Below are 18,165 nucleotides of genomic sequence, written 5' to 3' on the forward strand. Positions count from 1 at the left end.
GCGTCCAAACCCCAAGAATCTGGATGTATCAGTTTTAGGTTCTTGCAAGAATCTGGATCATATCCGGAAATTCTTTGATGAGACATTTTAAAATGCTGTGATTGGAGTGTGTTCAGTCCAGATTTCATCATACATGGGTCATAGTTTGAAATATCTTGACAACTATCCTACATCTCTGGATTTTGCGCAGTGTGTGACAGCCACAAACACCTCCTGACCACTCAGCTGCTGCTAACAAATGATGTTATTTCCAGACGAGGTTACTGACATTTTGTGTGTACAACACCATGAACACAACTCCATCCGCCTCTTGGGTGTGGCCACTGGGAACAGGTACAAACATTTTGCCTTCAGACATAATTGACAATACATTGTACAAACAGGTTTGTTTGAAGCATAATGAACCCTTCAACAAGTCAGTCTAAAATTCCCCATGGGCGGTTTGTTGACATAAGATCTGTTGTCTAAGAGGGCCACAGCCCAGAAGTCACATAATTTGCTCATCAGTCTTTATCAGTGACCCTTCATGCTTTGGGGATGGAAGAATTAAGCTGCCATAGATCTGTATTTTATAATATATATATATATATACACATACATATATATATATATATATATATATATATATATATATATATATATATAACAGAGTGTATTAATCAGCAAATGATTTTCATTACAACACAAGTTAACGTGATCATTATATTACATATAGCCCACATGTATATACTGTTGGATATGTACAGTATAGAATAAAAAGATGATGGTCGCTGTCCGTGGTGCTGATCTCTGTTGGAATGACCTTAGGACCACACACACACACACACACACACACACACACACACACTCCCTGCTTGTTCCACAGCATCACATCCATGTCATTTTCTCTGTTGAATCTGGTGTGACTGGATTATTTAACATAACACGTTTATGTCTCACATCTATCATGCAAAATTGGATTTAAGCTTCCTTGCGCGCATGTGTGAGCGTTTGTGTGTGGATGAGAGAGAGATGGAGACAGAGGGGGGCGGGGGGGGGGGTACTTGAAATGCTCCGTGCATTCCTGCGTGGAAGGCGAAGCGAGCAGCCACCATCCTCGGGGCAGCGGGATTGCTCGAAATATTAACTCCTATAAGTCAACCGCTCAGAGAGAAGGCGTGTCACAGTTCTGTCCACAAGCCGGACGCCCGCAGCTTTTTGTCCCAACTACATTTTTGCAGCAAGTTGCCGCTCGGAGACACCGGGGGAGTCGAGTCTCGCACCCTCGCAGCCCCCGTGAGGGTTTGATTTGCCCCCGGAGGAGCGAAGGAGTTTGCATTTGCAGGAAACGCGATACAATGGTAAGATTCAGCAGAAACTGATGACTTAGAAACGCGTTGTCTCGAATGAAAGAGCGCGGTTTGCACGAAGGTTGACGTCTTGAAGGATGTGGAGGAGGATGGAAATGAAGCATGCCGGGGATCTTGCGGCATGTGTCGGGCTGAGCTCAGTGAGGGGGCTCCTTCCCATCACTGGCTGCTCACTTCTCCGCACAGTTACTGCAAACGGGACCTTGAGCAGCGGATTCCAGGTGACAGAAATACATTGTAGGGGAATATTAGAGGAAGAGGAGACCCACTACATGCTGGCACATACATTTGTCCATATGCATGACGAGGTTCCACCTTTTTGAGTCTGTTTACTGAAGACAGTCAATGTTATACTGTGAATTTCCTTATATGTCCATGTATCATTCACTTACACATCATTACAGCACTGGCTCCACATACAGCGGGCCTGCAACATATTGGCTTTTGCAGGAATTCAATCATCCAGCCATAATGTTGCTGTTACCCTTTGTCTTACATATTGAAGGTTGTGGTATCTGGGCTCTTTTTTAATTTCTGCAGGTCTGTGAAATGCAGGCGTTTGGGTGGAAGCTGTGAGTGACCTTGTAATGCATCCTACTGTCATGGAATCACAATAGCTGCTTTCTCTTTTCTCCTGCCTGTGTGTAGATGGTTTCAGAGGATAAAAAAAAGCAGCAGTGAGAGCCTTTCAATCACAGCCACTCATCTGCTGTGTGTGTGTGTAGGTGAGACAGAGGTGTGCTTCCTCTTAGCACCTGTCACTACTGAATGTGTGGCTGAAAGAAAGAAAAAAAAAAGATGTGTGTTCATGTGTTGCTGCATGGGTTTGGTTCCTCATTATCTCTCTGGTGTGATTGATAAAAAGAAACCTGGTGTTTAGCTATTTGTTGACATTTGTGAGCGTTCAGCTGCAGCCTCATTCATAAGGAGTGATGAATGAATGGCACCTCCGCCATGAATCCTGATTCGAGGCCAAACAGACGCACATTCGTCCTGTTTAGCAAAAACTGGGCTGAGATCAACGCCTGCACTCGCTGCGGGAGATGTTTTCTAACCCAATCACCTTGATGCACATCTGTATGAGCTGTTTGAATATCTGAGCTACTCCATCACTGTGTATGCAGTTCTGTTTTTTTTTTGTTTTTTTTATTAAATTCACATCTGGTTCAGTTCACATCTGGCACAGCATGTCAGGCAAACGGCAGATCCTGTTTAGATTTGCTGTACTCATGAGAGACAAACACATCTACAATACGTCAGTGAGATGTAGCTGCTAAAACCTTAGACAAAACAAAGTGCTGAAATATCAGGGACAAGCTTTTCTGTCTCTGCTGACATTTAAATGGCCCAATTAGCCTTGTAGTGTTGGCTGGCCTGAGCAGCAGAGGAGAGGGAGAGAAAGTGAGGGAGGACAGGACATTAGGCTCCAGGCCCAGTCTCAGCACGGCAGCCTTGTAACACACCCAGTGTCATGCATGAGCCGAGCGTCACTTAGTCACACGGAGGAGATCCGGTGATAAACGCTGATGCAAAACGCTGCACATTAGAAGAGTAACTCAAGATTTCCCCAAGAGTTTCCCTGATGCTTCATGAATGTAGATAAATCTTTGCTTTATACATCATCAATATCAAATAGTATCTTCTTTATTTTGTGTCTTCATGCTGCAGCTCTTACATGAAGCTGCTTATTGGGAGGAAAAGTCAAACTCAAGACATTTTCATGGCTGCACCACTCAGTCAGATGGAAACATTCAAGATACATATTTTCCCCAAAATTCAGCTTGAAAACTTTAGAATTTTTGTCATTTTCACGAGGATTTAAAATAAAAAACTTTATTTGAACAATGCTTATCCTGTAAAGATGGACTTCTCAGCAGAGCAATACAGTTTAAACTGCTGTTTAATTCCACATATTCTCAAAGTTAATACCTTAAAGTAAAAATCTGGTTTCATACAACCATCATGTTCGTATTTATAACATTAAACTGAGATCTGGGAACGATGACATGGCTACAAAGACGTTGATGGATGATAAAAAATCTGAATGAGGTCCAAACTCTGATTACTCTTGAGAATTAAAATATGTTTGTTTTTTTGAATGTTATTAAGGGACTGATGTTGCTCTCATGCAGTCACGTCTCACATTGCAGCAGTGGCATTACTACGTGCATGGAAACATCTGTATACTGAGCACACCCTGTTTCACTGCTTTAGTAAATATCAAATCAATTTGAGTAAACACTGCAATATTGTAAACACTTGTTATTGTGTAGCTGTAGTGTTGTTGCACACATAGGCCTGTTGTTATGCATGTGAATTTCCTAAAACATAAAGTCAGCATAGACAAGTTTCTCATCTCCTATTGACAACATGGTTGGTTTGGTTTCTCTAAGTGTTTACCTGAAATCTGCTATATTTTTATTCAATCCCTCAGAAAACTTTAAATTAAATTAAATTAAACACAAGAGAATAAGGGACCTTTAATGTTTGTGGTGTTTGACATCATGAGGCTTTACAGAGGCAAACTATTGGTCCTCAGAGGAGTGGCAGCATCTTTAATCCGTCTCATGCCTTTAAGATGAGAGGAGCTGATAGTGACGCTCACAGATTCTGTTTTCCTCCTGCTAATAATGCATTAACCCTCCCCATCAGTTTGCACCTCACTGTGCCAAGGTGTTAATCACAAAGCTTACAAAATTAGTTTTTCACACCATGTGCATCTGTGCTGGGAGTTGTGTTTGTATCAGGGCTCAGTGACTGAGATCTGTCAGATGAATGTAACAGAATCCCAGTAACTTGCATGTTATTGCATGTGAATCACTTGTCAGTGAAGAGAAAACTAGTCTTTTTAAAGTGGTGCTTTCTCTCTTTACCACAGCTTCACCAGAAATGGTGATGGTATGTCACATTTTTTTCCCACCCACAAGAAGAGCCACGATGTTGCTGGTGCGGTTACAGGCCTGATGTAGCAGAGCTGTGCCCTGCTGAGAACAGGAGCAAATACATTTCATCTGATGTTTAAACTGGCCTGAAAAAACAAACCTGTTTCCGCATATATTGACATTTCTGATGATCTTATTGTAATCCAGTCCTCTGTAGAGAGTGATGTAAAGTAAACTCAGGGCTGGCCAGGCAGCAGTCAGCTCTACAGAGACCTTTCAGCAATCAGAAGCTGCTGCTGAGCATCACAGTGCAGCCGCACAGGAGACGATGCTGTCTCACTGCTCACTGGGTCATGGTGGGAACCAGAGCAGAGACTGAGGCAACTTCAGCTGCACAGCTGCAGCACAACGCCCTGCTTCTGCTCCGTCTTTGTGTGGCATACCTCTCTCCTTTGTCCTCCAGTCTCTGCCTGCTCTTGTTTTTGTCACCTTGTTGTGGTTGGTTGCAGCTGAGTGATGCTCTAAAAGCAGGAATTCCCCAATCTAAACTAAATCTAATGTTATTAAAAGTCCTCCATTCAAATCAAGTGTGCATTAATCAATATTTGGCCACAATGAGCAGAAAAGCATAGAAGCAAACGTTTACAAAGAGTGACATGATCACCCCATTGGAATAGTGTTTGTGTTAAATATTGTCTGACTTTCTTCACTAACAATGATGGTCTGCGACCTGATTTGTCAGAGAATAACTGTTGAAATGGCAACAGGGTTGATAATGATGGTCAACCACACAGTAAACACAGCCTGTATTCAGAAACTGAGCCTTAAAACCAGCCGTCAGGACTTCTGGAACTTTGTGATGTCACAACAAAGCAGTCACAGCTCTCAGCCATGCCCCAGGCCCCACCCACCTGGACCCACCATCCAACCTTGCAAGATTTGATTTCTCTGAGTGTTTACTTGAAATCTGCTTAATTTTTATTGGATCACTCAGAAAACAGTCAGCCAATCAGAAGAGAGACTCTTTTGTTAGTTTCCAGTCAGTTAAAGAAACTATGGGAGAGGAAAGAAAAAAGTAAAGAGAAGAGGGGAAGGAAAAATTAACTGAGGAAATAAAAAAGAAATGGGAAAAAAAGAAGGAAATAAATAAAAGTCAAGCAGAAAGTCTTCCTAAAAGTAAATACTGAAGTTGTTGCTGTTTTACCATATTTCCAGTTTCCAAGGCCTGTTAGTGTTGATCTCGCTCCGTAAAATCAAATCTAACTTTTTCTGACTTAAACCAACGTCCACGTCCATGAGGCAGGAAAACACTGAATAAAGCTTCATAATCCACTCATCAAATCCACAAATCATCGAGTCTCATTCAGCTCAACTTTCATCGTTTGAAAGTGACTGAAGTCACAACAAAGATTCAGTTTCGATCTGTGACGACTGTTTTTAGTAGTAGACACTAAATTAATCAACATTAACAGTAATTAAGACCCAGACTAATTAATTTTTCCAACCTAAGAAAGAGATGAGCAGCAGATGTGAGAAGTTGATTGTGAGAAGTGAGAAGTCGGTTGTTCTGACGCTGACTTTCACACCTGATTCTGAGGTTTTTATGTTTCACAGTCATGAAGTTTAATGAGCTCAAAATATTGATGTGATCAGCAGAACAAATTGAACTGAGACTCCCCTGCATTTATTATGATCAGCTGATCATTACTCTAGAGGGGAGTCTCCACTCTGTTGACCTACCGCGGCCGATCACAGTGATGTCACGCTGCAGTGCCGTTCACTGGCTGTAGAGAGATGTTTCAGAGTGATGTGTCTTTTCACCCACAAACAATCTTTGGCGGAGTCCAGTCAGAACCTTTGAGAGAGAGAGAGAGAGAGAGAGAGAGAGAGAGAGAGAGAGAGAGCACATTAACCAGCAGGCTAAAGGTTCAGTGGAGCCCTCACAGAATTAATTAGCTGCAGCTGATATGATCCACAGCTGGAGATCTCGGCCGTTTTAACCAGAGAAAGCAACGGTCAGCAAGAAACGAGCAGCCTGCTGATGTTACCTGCATGTTTTCAACGGTGGTCTTTGCTTAAAAATTAACGAGGGATAAACTTACATCTCCGTCCACACCTACTGACTTATTTTATTTGATTAGCACCACATTGTGACCGTACTTCACCTGAACTGTATCTGTAGACCTAACACCCGGTCCAGTGGCAGTGCCCTCTAGTGATCGTATGGATTATGAGTATTATTGTTGTTGTAGAGCAGCAAAGTCTATAGAGATGGAGGTGGTGGAGGTGGAGGTGGAACAACAACATTAGGCTTTAACACTGTTGTTTGATCCCCATTCACAAATCACATTGTTTTTAAAGCACAACTGAATACATTAGTCATTTTAACCCAAACTTTGGTGTTAAATGAACTTTTACAAAGTGTGAACGGTGCTTAGTTTTCTTTTCATATGAGCAAACAAAAACAAAGAGATACGGAGGTTGTGATATTCACAACTTCGTGAGCAATTGCTGCAATTTCAAGTAGTTGGTGTTAAAGGTGGAGTTATGGTTTGTCGTGGGTTGATTGGGGTGATTCTGGGTGGAGCTGTCAGTGTGTGTGTACGGTGGTGTTATGGGTGTCTGGTATTCATGTTGATAAATGGGGTCTTTGAAATGAGTCTATTTGTTTGTTTTTTATTGCAATCTGTCTTTTTATTGATATGTTCACACAGTGAAAGGTGCCACTGGGATGTTGAGAGGTTGTTTCTGTTTTTCCAGATTTGCAGTATTGTCTTTTTCAGCAGTTGTGAAGGTGACCAGTTTGGGCTGTGTGTATTTCAGTGGAGTATTTCAGTACTGCAACGATCAGTTTGTTGATTGATTAGTCAGTTGACAGAAAATTAATCTGCTTAACTCCACACATGAGCAAAAAGCTCCTCAAAGCCTCTTAAATGTGAAAATCTGTCTTGTAAATTGAATATTTTTTGGTTTTGAACCTGAGACGAAATAAGACATTTAATGACAGCAGCTTGGGCTTCGGGAAATTGTGACGTTGCGTTTTTATCAGTATTGTGTTGTATAAACCGAACAGGAGAAAATGATCTGCAGATTCACTGATTATGAAAATAATCCTCATAGCTGCAGCTGTATAATGAGACAGGATCCTGATGGTGTTTGAACTGTTCCCTCTAATTTTGCTCCAAAGTGTCTTTGCCTCTGTCTCGTGACTACACAGCTCCCCAATGAATTGTGGGAAAACCGGGACATAATGGGAGCGAGAAACCAGGACAGTTTTCTTCCTCCCTCCCTCTCTCTGTGTAATATGTGTACCTCCCTCTCCCTCCCCAAAATAATGAAGACTAAGTCATGTCTGTGTATATTAATTCCTCCCATAATTCCTTGGGCTAAATATAGAGCCAGAGACTTGAGTGACTTACAGTGATAGTCAGGGGGAATTAGACGGTCCAGAGCTGGATTAACACATCAGATGATGGTTGTTAAAGACATACTTTGTCTTTTTCTTTAATTTTCCTGAAGAAAGAAGCCGTCACTGTTCATCATCTGAGGCTGATGAGAGGCGGAAAGAGAGGAAGAGTCTGGGGATGAAGGTCTTTTAATGCGTTGGGGAGGGGTGGGGGGGATAAACTGGTGCATGCCTTTAGTTTGCAGGCCGCAACAGCTGTCAAAGCCTGACTGAAACACGTCCTGAGGGACAACACAGGCTCCCAGCGTCCCACTGAAAGCAAACATGAAGACACACATCAAGGTGGCTCACTCTCTCGTTCTTCCCTCCCTCGCTCCATCTTCCTTTCCTTTTCCCTCTAATGATGCAGAGTTTTCAAAGCGTCTCTCTCGGCAGCGTTACAGGTGAGTGATCATTAAGAAACCCTCGCTTCTCATTTCCCCTTTTAATCCTGAGAGAAACAATCCCTCCTCCCCCGGGAGAGGAGTCGCTCCTCTTAACACTAACACCCACTCACATTCTTAAAGAGGCGACTTTGTTCTTCCTCTCTTTCTTTCAGCTCCCTTCACTTTTACTTTTTCATGTCCTCCTCTGTTTATCATCCTATTTACACTGAGCCCAAGTGTTTATTGCATAAACCTGATGTAAAGACCAGTGTCCAAAATGTGCATGTTTAGTTTGGAGAGGGAACACGCCTCTACGTGCACATGTGTGTGTGTGTGTGTGTGTGTGTGTGTGTGTATGTGTGTGTGTGTGTGTGTGTGTGTGTTTGTTTCTTTAATGATCTGTGTGCTCCTCAGACGGTGCATCAAACATTGCACATACTCGGGCCGACAGTGTTGAACATGAAAGCCACTGAGACTCATTAAGCCACTGATTACAGCTCGGGGAGGGGAGTCCTGAGCAGCTGCTGCACTCACACACACACACACACACACACACACACACACACACACACACACACACACACACACACACACACACTGATGTTTTTTTTATTTCCTGTATGACCTCATCTTCCTTTCCTCATGTGTATTATTATAGTGAGGGCTCATTCACAGATTTAAGAAAATTACTATTTATATTATCCTGAGTCAAGCTTGGAGGTGTGTACTTATCCAGTTATCCAGCCTGTTTCCTTGGTAACACACACCTGGGTGCGTGTTACCAAGTGTCCAATTTCGGCTGTAAAGTGATGAAAAAGCCCATTTCAGCCCATAATTGAATTTAAAAAGACATGTTAAAGGGAGCAGATCACAACTTATTTTCTATTTGTGAAGTTATTGGTGTTTGTAGAATATCTTATGTCAGAATATTTAATAAATTGCAAAAATGTGGTTTAAAAAAATTGAAAGGAAGAAAGACCATTTTTAAATACAACCACACTTACATATTCTCTTCACTGTGCTTTTCACTTTATGCTGCTGAGCTTTATTGTTTCAGAATTGCAGCTACTGTTTTGGATTATTCAGAATTTAGTGAGGATTTTATTGGTTTGACTTTTGGTTTCACTTTTACTGCAGCACCAGAGAATAAGAACTGGTCCCTTTGGATTCAAAGCATCAATTTCATGGGAAGTGGTTTACTTATAGTTCAGCCCTCTCTTAGTCCCCACACACACACACACACACACACACGGCTCCCAGGGTGAGATACCATCAGTGTTTTGCTGATTTGTAACATTTTTCAGAAATGAATTAATGGCAGTTTGTGCTCGAGCACTGAGCATGAAAGCTTTTCTATGGAGGAGCATCGGCAGCCATTAGGGTGGCCTTGGCAAAGCTGCAGACTCCCATTCATGTCGTGTCTTGCTTTGTTATTATTTTTCTTTTTGTACGTGTGTGTGTGTGTGTGTGTGTGTGTGTGTGTGCGTGTGTTTCTTTTTTCTGTGACTTTCTGCCACATACTCCTGTAAAATATGAATGAAGGTACTGTGTTTGTGTGGGGCTGTGATGCATTAACATTCAGAGTGTAGGACTCTACAGCAGAGAAGTGTTTCTACTGTTTCTACTTAAAAACTGGCTGAAATCTTAGTCTTAATAAAGGTTGACTGTGTGTTACCACAAAAGAACTGATGTACAATACAAAATCTCAGGGAGTCTATTTACAGTAAGAAGGAGCAGAAGGGGCGTCCAGGTCCACGTGGTCCAGTTCAGATCCAAACTCAGCAGCTCTCTCAGCTGTTGCTCTTGACAACGGCAGGAGGAGGGGCTTGTTTCTGGCAGGGTTTTGCCGGGGTAGGAATGCCAAGCTGCCGAGCTCTCCCTGTGGGACGAGGCCCGAGCGCTCAGCCCTGCTACTTGGCTTTACTCATGCGAACCCTCCGGGCCTGCAGAGTCAGGCTGCATGGACGAGGACACGGATACATGTGCACGGGTGCATCACAGACATGCAACTTGACATTCCTGTGTTCACATATAGTGTAAAGCCGATCATTTGACATCTTTGTAATGGTTTCCTGCAGCTTCTGTGAGTAAAAATATGATATTTTCTGTGTTTTCAGTATAAATTCAAAGCAGCAGACGACTGAGGGCTGCGACTAACAGTTGTTTTTAATTGTCACTTAATCTGCAGATTATTTTTGTCATCATCTGATCAGTGGATTGTTGCTTAAAATGTCAATAATAGTGGGAATTGTTTTTTCAAATAACAGTTTCCTAAAATCCAACCAGCTGAACAAATGTAAAGATTTTCAGTTTATTGACACATCAGACAAAGAAAAGCAGCAAATCCTCCAATCTGACAGGCTGGAACTGTAAGTAAAGCTAAATGATTTTTTTCTTGAAAAAGTCGTTATCGATCATTAAAGTCAATCAATTTTCTGTCATTCAGCTGAGTGATTAATGGGCTAATCAGCTCGAGAGAAAAGCTTAAAAGCTTAGTTCAGCTCACATACAATATGTTTGTCTGATAAATGGAGAATCAGCAAAGCATCTCAAAAAACCAGACTTTTGTTGGATTCGGTGGAAATTTAGGCAAAGGGCAAAGAAGCAAGTGGTTTGTTCTAAGTTTTGATCCAGAATTTCCAAACACAGTGAGACCGCAGATGTTTTGTTAACATTCAGACTATTTTCTCATGGAGCAGAAAATTGATCCTAACTCTAAATCTGGCACATATAAGACTGTGTTTACTTTGGTGCATTTTCATTTTAATTAAAATAAGTCTCAATGTCTCTTATTCTTTCCTGAGCGGAACAATGAGCAGCTATGAGAGTTTAATCTGAGCTGGCAGGAGGTCATTGTTTTTCCTTGATGACGAGTCGGAGGTTCTGGTTCACAAAAAGCTGATTGCACACCAAGGTTTCTGCAGGGTTCACCAAGTCACATTTAACAATTAGTGCAATGCAAGTATAAACAAAAAACCCACAATAATAGTAATGATGACAATAGATAAAAACAGTCCAAATATCCACAGTCAGACTTGGCCTGAAAGGTTACACACAAGTTCACATTATCGAATATTCAGGCTTACAACAGAAATCTTTAAGTACAATAACAGTCTGTTAATGAACCATATTTACAGACTATAACACAGTTTCATGAGCGCACAACTTATTGAAAACCACAGGTGACCTGCAGCCGTAACTCTGTCACCGGGACAGAGTTCGGGCAGGACGCAAATGACGTAACAGTCCTGTGGGTGCGTTTGATTATCACATCAGGACGGCCCTCAAAGCAGGGAAATTCACACATTTACTCATTAATTTTTGTTAAATTCATCATTTGCCCATTATATGACGCTGATCCTCCGGCTGTGGCTGTTGTCATGGTGCTTTCTACAGGTCTGATGCTGAAGACTGGAGCAACACAACTCACTGTTAGAACAATCCTGCTTTTAGTTAAGTGCATAAGACTTTATCGCGAAATAAATTAAGAAAATTGTTATATTTACTTTGAGACAGGACCAAGTGGAGTTTAATGGAAGTTTTCTTTTTGTGAAAATTTCTCTGAGTGCTTCCCAGTTTGGATTTGTTCCACACAGATATATACACAAATTTAAAGACACAGTATGGAAGACACTAATGTAATGTGTATGTCCTGGTGAGAGGTAATGTAGACAAGCTCCACACTCTTTGTGTTTTTCAGATCCCGAGGTGAGCTGACGGCCTGTTGTGTTCGTCTCGCTGTTTAGAGGAAACCATTGACTGAGAAACAAAATGTCTGCTGCTAACGTCATCCTCGCACTCCTCCTCTCAACCTCGGTAAGCTGATTTAAATTCTTTTTACATTTTTCTTTACGTTTGAAAAGGGCTCTGTGTGTTTGAGTGAGTGCTCTTGTGTACGTGCAGCTCAAACAATCCACATGCAAACGGACTCAGCAACAGGTGGAGCTTTGCATGAATAAATTTAACCCACAGGGGTTGAGGCCTGATCTCCATGCACTTGTACAGTCGTACATATTGTTAAAGTAACCAAGTGTCAGCATCAATAATTCATTGATCAGTGTGTGGCAGTGACGATGGATAAGGATGCGTTCTCATCATTTATTCATTGTTTATCCAGTGTCATTCCTGTCTGATAAATCTGGGGAGAGGAAGGCTCCTATCTCCTCCTCTCCTCTCCTCTCCTCTCCTCCTCTCTTTTATTACTGTAGTTAAATGTGACTCATCACCCCTGAGCTGAAGTGCTGTCTGAGAAACTCAGAGATGAAGTTTATTTGAGCAGAAGAGACTAAGGTTATCGAGGGGGAGGCAGAGAGTGAAGATGGAAAATAAGTGTTGGGTTTGGTACAGAATATATACAGCACATTAAAGTCCACTTTTCATTATAGGTACGTCAACAGTGAAGATACAGACAGAGAGAGCACAATAGAATAATTAAATACTCTTCAGACTAAAGTGCCAGGTGATTCATTGTTGTGTTTGCATGAGCTGCAAATACATGGGTTTTAATAAGCCTGTGCTGTAAGTTACATGATGCACTGTGGGATAGTTTGGAAACGGGATATAAATAGAAAGGAGACAGACAAGTTTGAATTAAAGGGTTAAGAAGCTGGAGAATAAAACAGGCCATGACATCCCCATCACAGATCGATAGAAAGACTTTTTAAGACTGGCCCATGCCCTAATATCTCTCCACTGATATTATAGATTAATTAATGATAAAAATTAATAATCTTCTTCCACATCCTCTGTGTGGCCCCATTTTAGTTCTGTCGCTCTGGTATGGACACCTGCGAGCTTAAATGTACAAGAGACTATTTCTCCAAACTCCAAACTAAGATAATTGCTGTAAACAACAGGATTAGGGTTAGAGAAACAGAATCATCTAATTACCTGTGGAAATGTTACAAATACTCTGTGTACTCTGTCCTTGTTTTTTCATGACATAAACATACATGATAACTGGGGCTTTCAGAGTTAGCATTATTTAGAAAGAGTGGGAATTATGCTAATTAAACCAGCTAATGCCGTTTAGCTAACATGCTTTAGTTTTTATTGGATTTTAAATTTTATTATAGATATTATTTAATCTGTTGTTTTTGTAAAATGTAATTTAAAACCTTCGGGGTTTCAGGTCTGAACATGTCATATTAGCAAGATAACATTAGCTCTGTCAGCTAGTTGCATTAGCCAAGGGTCACCTGGCATTTACTGGGTGTAAAAATTATTGTCTATGGATTTTAGTTATCCATAGATATTAGTTATCAGGCCTATATTTATCTGCTTTGTGTAGTGTATCCTGTTTTAATTTAGCAATACATAAATCTTGACTTATCAAATATATTAAATCTAGGCTAGGTTTGAAATTACATAAAACTGGTCAAACCAGCTCCTGGTTAAGTTTAAAAAATAAATGAATAAAAACTTTTTATTAAAAACAGGGAAGGATTGCTAGATCTCTGTTACATGAAGTTTAAACAATTTATTTTTGTGTCAAAAGCAAAGTAACATCCCAAACAACAGTCACGGTAGGAAACCCACAGAACAAACATGCAAGAGACAGATTCTTACAAGACAGCATGAATTTTGTATTTTGTAGTGGATGTGATTTTTAAGTCTGACAAAAAATGGGTTTGTAGTTCAGCCTCATTTGATTCCTACTTCACTTTTAAAATGAATGAATCAAATTTGTGTTAGCTTCTTAAACAGATGTTATACTGAAGGATAAAAAGGAATTCAGCTGCTGGATTAGTTTGAAATATTATATGATGCTCCATCAGCCGTGTGGTCATTTAGCCATCATCATACAGCCTCACACACACACTTATTCATGTACATGTAGTGTGAAGCTGATCGTGCTGGGTTTACACAGTTTGACCTGATTAGACAGTGAAGTGATTTAAGGCCGACAGCTGCCACAGGAGGTTACACACAACAGAGAAATACACAGAAGAACATAAACTCTACTTTAAACTGTCCAAGACTCACACAGTGTGTTTTTATTCCCTGCTTCTTCAAACACACATCACTCCAGCAACTCTGTCATCTCTGAATTAAGTTCACGTGCATCTGTGTTAACGACTGATGTTTGCTGGCAGCGTTCAGTGCCAAAGAACGAAGCAGGGACTTTAATACAGAGCAGTGAAACGTGAGGGAGTGGAGGTCAAAAGTGTGGATGAGTATCTAAAACATAAAAATGATCCAGGGTGAACTCACATGCTGCACTGTAGGTCGGTGTTGATATTTTTATTGCTTAAATCAATGCACTCAACCTTTCAGGTCTCTAAATCTCAAACACGGAAACAGAAATTACCAGCAGCACAGCCCTCACAGCATAAATGAAATGATTTAACAGAACAAAGTTTTTTAAAATATCTATACATGACTCATGTGTTTCTTTTAACTGCAAAGCTCCAACACTTCCACAGGTGTTTGCACTGATTTCACCTGATTAGACCTCTCCTCCTGAGTGTGGGTGTGATTGACAGCCGAGACTCTCCTGCTCGATATGTTGCACCTGTTACGTGCAGTTCGGTGACCTGCTGTAAGTTTGAGCACAGCTCCTCTCATCTGAGCAGCGGTCTAATCAGCCAGACTAACTGAAAACACCTGTGTGGGTCTGCAAGACTTTTACCTGAGAACCCAGAGCCAGTGATTGTGCTTTAGTTGCAACATGCAGATGTTGTGGAAAATATAGATTGCGATCTGCACAATCTGTCTGATCTGATCTGTTGGTAAATGTTTGTTTGAGAGAACATATTGTAGCATTAAGTTTTCCAGTAAAACAAAAGCTGCATATTAGTGACGTTAAGTGACTGATTGCTTTTATCTACAGGGGCAAACACAAAGTAATTGAACTTCTGTCAAAAAAGTGCAGACAGACTTTACACCATACTTACATTCTGATCCAGGGAAATAAGCAGAAATAAATAAGCTTCAATTTCTACAGTAGATTCAGGAGAGGCAACTAAACTGAATGTAAATCCACAAACAAACGAGCCAATAGAAAGCTGAGTGAAACTGAAACTTCCAGCTTTTGTTCCTGAAGTAAGAGTCTCATTCATTTGTAACTATGGAGCCGTTCTCAACACCAGCTTTTCACAAATAACAAAAACAAGTTTAGTTGAGGTCAAAATCAAAACAATGAACTGAAAGACACTTAAACACTCGGAGAAGATAGTTACTTGATTTGAGTGAGCAGCTTTTAAAGCTGGAGACTGATGCTAGGACCTACTCCTAAAATATCATGGATGTAAAAAGCAGATGGAAATATTTTTACTTCCAAACCTGTTAATATGACAAACTATTGTCTACAATGTCGGACAAACATTTTAAGATGGTATAAAATCCACATTTAAACAGTAGTGGTCTGAAGACTCATCAGTTTAACCATCTCCGTTTTTACTGCATTGAATTCACCCCTAGCACTGCAGTAATGGTGCTGCTGCTGAGAGTGTAGCACATAAATCATCCGGCAGATCTGTGGATACAGAGTGTGTCGACACTCGTTCCACACAATGCCCCAGAACTACTTTGTCTCTATTACTGTGGTAAATCTTCAGTGCACAAATCCCAAGCAGAGGCTGTTGACGTCAGCGTGGAAACGCTCAACTGCTCCCCTGCTCCACCTCATAAAGCTGCTGTGACGCGACGTCCCCCGGACTGACGCCAACACAGACGCAAGATTGTCTACTTAGCAGACACCCACCTCCATCACTGCCCCCCAGCCTGACTCCCAGCATTAGCTGAGCACTGTGCAGTTGTCGGGGGGGGGGGGGGGGCTGCAAAGAGGGTGTGAACTCTGTGTCTACAGTCGCAGATCTGTGATTCTGGTTGCTGCTGTGATCTCTGGCCTCCACTGTAGCTACTGGAGAGCAAAAGTATAAACAGTTGTCTCTGTGCATTTGTCTGTGGCTCTTAACTGATGGGGAGTAAAGGCTGGCATGGTCCAGCGTGAAAAGTGCACGTCTGACAGGCTTTCCTGCCTTGGTTTCGTGTGAATAATGCCCCTCCTCTGGGTCAGTTAGCATGGGGAGAGTGCCAGCAGCTCTGAAATGGTTTGTTTAATTGGTTGAGTGTTTAAACAGATCCAAGAGTTACGACCTCTCCCACACTGTGGTGCGAACTGCACTGTGACGTTAATGAAGCAGCCTCCTCCATTTTACCTTTGGGTCCTTCCTCTCTGGTCTGATGTAATCTTCAGCCACTTGACTCCCTCTTTCTCTCTCTTTGTGGTGTGTGTGTGTGTGTGTGTGTGTGTTTCTGTGTGTGTTTGTGTGTGTGCTCCAGGTTTCGAGCCAACAGGTCCCCTCTAACTGTGTGATTAAGAGGGAGCAGGAGAAATGCCTGGAAATGATGGCCTTGGAAGATCCTGGGAACGATCCAGAGTTCGGTAGGTTTTTGTGTGTCAGTGTTTGTTTAGCCTTTAATCCCCTCCTCTCGTGCTAACTGCTGTTTTGTTGGTGTTTTAACAGTTTTCAACACTTGCTAATTAAAAAAAAAAGGAATAAACACAGGGATTAATAACCAGAACATCTTCAGGGCCTCCATACTAACGAGCAGGAGATAATTCTACAAATTGTAGTTGACGCTGACCTGTTTGTCTGCACAGAGAGATCATTAGAAAGACTTCACAGTTTGCCTGTGTGTGTGTGTGTGTCTGTGCTTGATCGGTAGCACAAAATAAAAAAAACAAAAAAAAACTGAAGGATTGCCAACAGAGAAATTCAACAAAGCAGATGAATACTGACGCTCCGCTCTGTGCCGCTGTTTCCACACACAGGGAGGGGCAGAGGCTTTAACTGGCAGCATCTCATGATGATGATGATGATGATGATGATGATGATGATGATGATGATGATGAAAATGAAAGTTGAGCCTTGAGACAGTGAGTGACATGCGCCTGTCTGGCTGATTAGATGATGGAGGAAGGGAAGATTGGAATAAGATGCTTGGTGCCAGTTCTCCTTCTTGACCCTGTTGATTTATCACCAACAAAAGCACCAACATCAGCCAGATGTTGTATTTTCTGCCCCTGACAATTTCCACTCACATAAGCTACTGACATCAAACCTAAGACCCTGTTTTAAAAGTAATTTTTTATTACATCATATTGTCTGCATCAGCAGCATTTTAGTTCCTGACTGAACCTGAAGCTTTTATGAAGCCAAGTTTAAAATAAATACCTGCACAGCCTGTGCTAGCAACACGTAGGATTACAAAGAAAAGATTTGTGTTCAAAATAGCCGTTGGCATGAGAACTGCCGCTTCTGCTCCTGTGATTTTGATGTAGTGATAAATGAGTCGCAGGTGGTCCCCAAAAATGAACATATGGCTCGTTGGAGTGAAACGCTGTGTTTGTCCACCTGTTGTGTCCTCAGGTTGTCCGTGGATGTGGGACAACCTGACGTGTTGGCAGCCGGCCAAGATCGGCGAGGTGGTCATGGTCAACTGTCCCGAACTCTTCTCTCAGTTCATGAGTGAAGAAGACTATGGTCAGTTTCTAAACGTTTCTCATTCACAGGTCCCATCAGCAGTTACTCCGGTTGAAGTCTCTGGACTTTTGAGTGTGTTGTTGGGGTTTATGACGTCAAAGATTCATGTGTAAAACTGTGGAGTCACGTCAGAAAGAATCACATGTTTTGTCTGGTACTCACTTCTGCAAAAGGGTTTTAGGGTTAAAATGTTTTTGTATTTGTATTATGTGTATGGGTGTTTGTTTATGTGAGGAACGCATTTACAGGGCTTCCTATTGATGATAAATACAGTATTGACTGATCACAGAGTAAATATTCAACCCAACAACCAGAACACATGCATGATATTGGAGGTAAAATACCAATATCCTGAGTCTAACTATCTAGCTCTTTAGTCTCTTGACTCCCGTTATCTCTGAAATAATTAATGTCAGGTCTGCTTCTCTTCCTGATTGCACTCTTGAGATAGGTCTGACTGTTTGTCTGTGTTTGCTATAATCAAATTAAGTCTTTGTGTGTCCACAGAGCTGGGGAAGGTGAGTCGTAACTGCACCGAGTTCGGCTGGTCGGAGACCTTCCCTCACTACATCGACGCCTGCCTGTACGAGGAGGGAAACAGCAGCCATCCGG

General features: G+C 41.6%; 1 protein-coding gene across 3 annotated transcripts in view; it reads left to right on the plus strand.

The window, feature by feature from the left end:
* The first annotated feature begins 1,057 nt into the window (after nt 1-1,057).
* Nucleotides 1,058-18,165, plus strand: part of adcyap1r1b (adenylate cyclase activating polypeptide 1b (pituitary) receptor type I) — a 28,342-nt gene continuing 11,234 nt past the window's right edge. Inside the window, exons 1-5 of one of the 3 annotated variants that reach the window (XM_071486508.1) lie at nt 1,058-1,340; nt 11,763-11,878; nt 16,349-16,451; nt 17,440-17,553; nt 18,061-18,164. In XM_071486508.1, coding sequence (XP_071342609.1) covers nt 11,834-11,878; nt 16,349-16,451; nt 17,440-17,553; nt 18,061-18,164 — 366 coding nt within the window. In that variant the 5' untranslated portion in view covers nt 1,058-1,340; nt 11,763-11,833. Of the gene's footprint in view, nt 1,341-9,981; nt 10,146-11,762; nt 11,879-16,348; nt 16,452-17,439; nt 17,554-18,060; nt 18,165 lie in introns of those variants that run through there. The other 2 variants (XM_071486510.1, XM_071486509.1) reach the window with 2 other exon arrangements.

Source organism: Trachinotus anak, unplaced genomic scaffold (assembly GCF_046630095.1).
Source record: "Trachinotus anak isolate AG129_WGS33_773 ecotype Australia unplaced genomic scaffold, CSIRO_AGI_Tana_v1 ptg000010l, whole genome shotgun sequence".
NCBI lineage: Eukaryota > Metazoa > Chordata > Actinopteri > Carangiformes > Carangidae > Trachinotus > Trachinotus anak.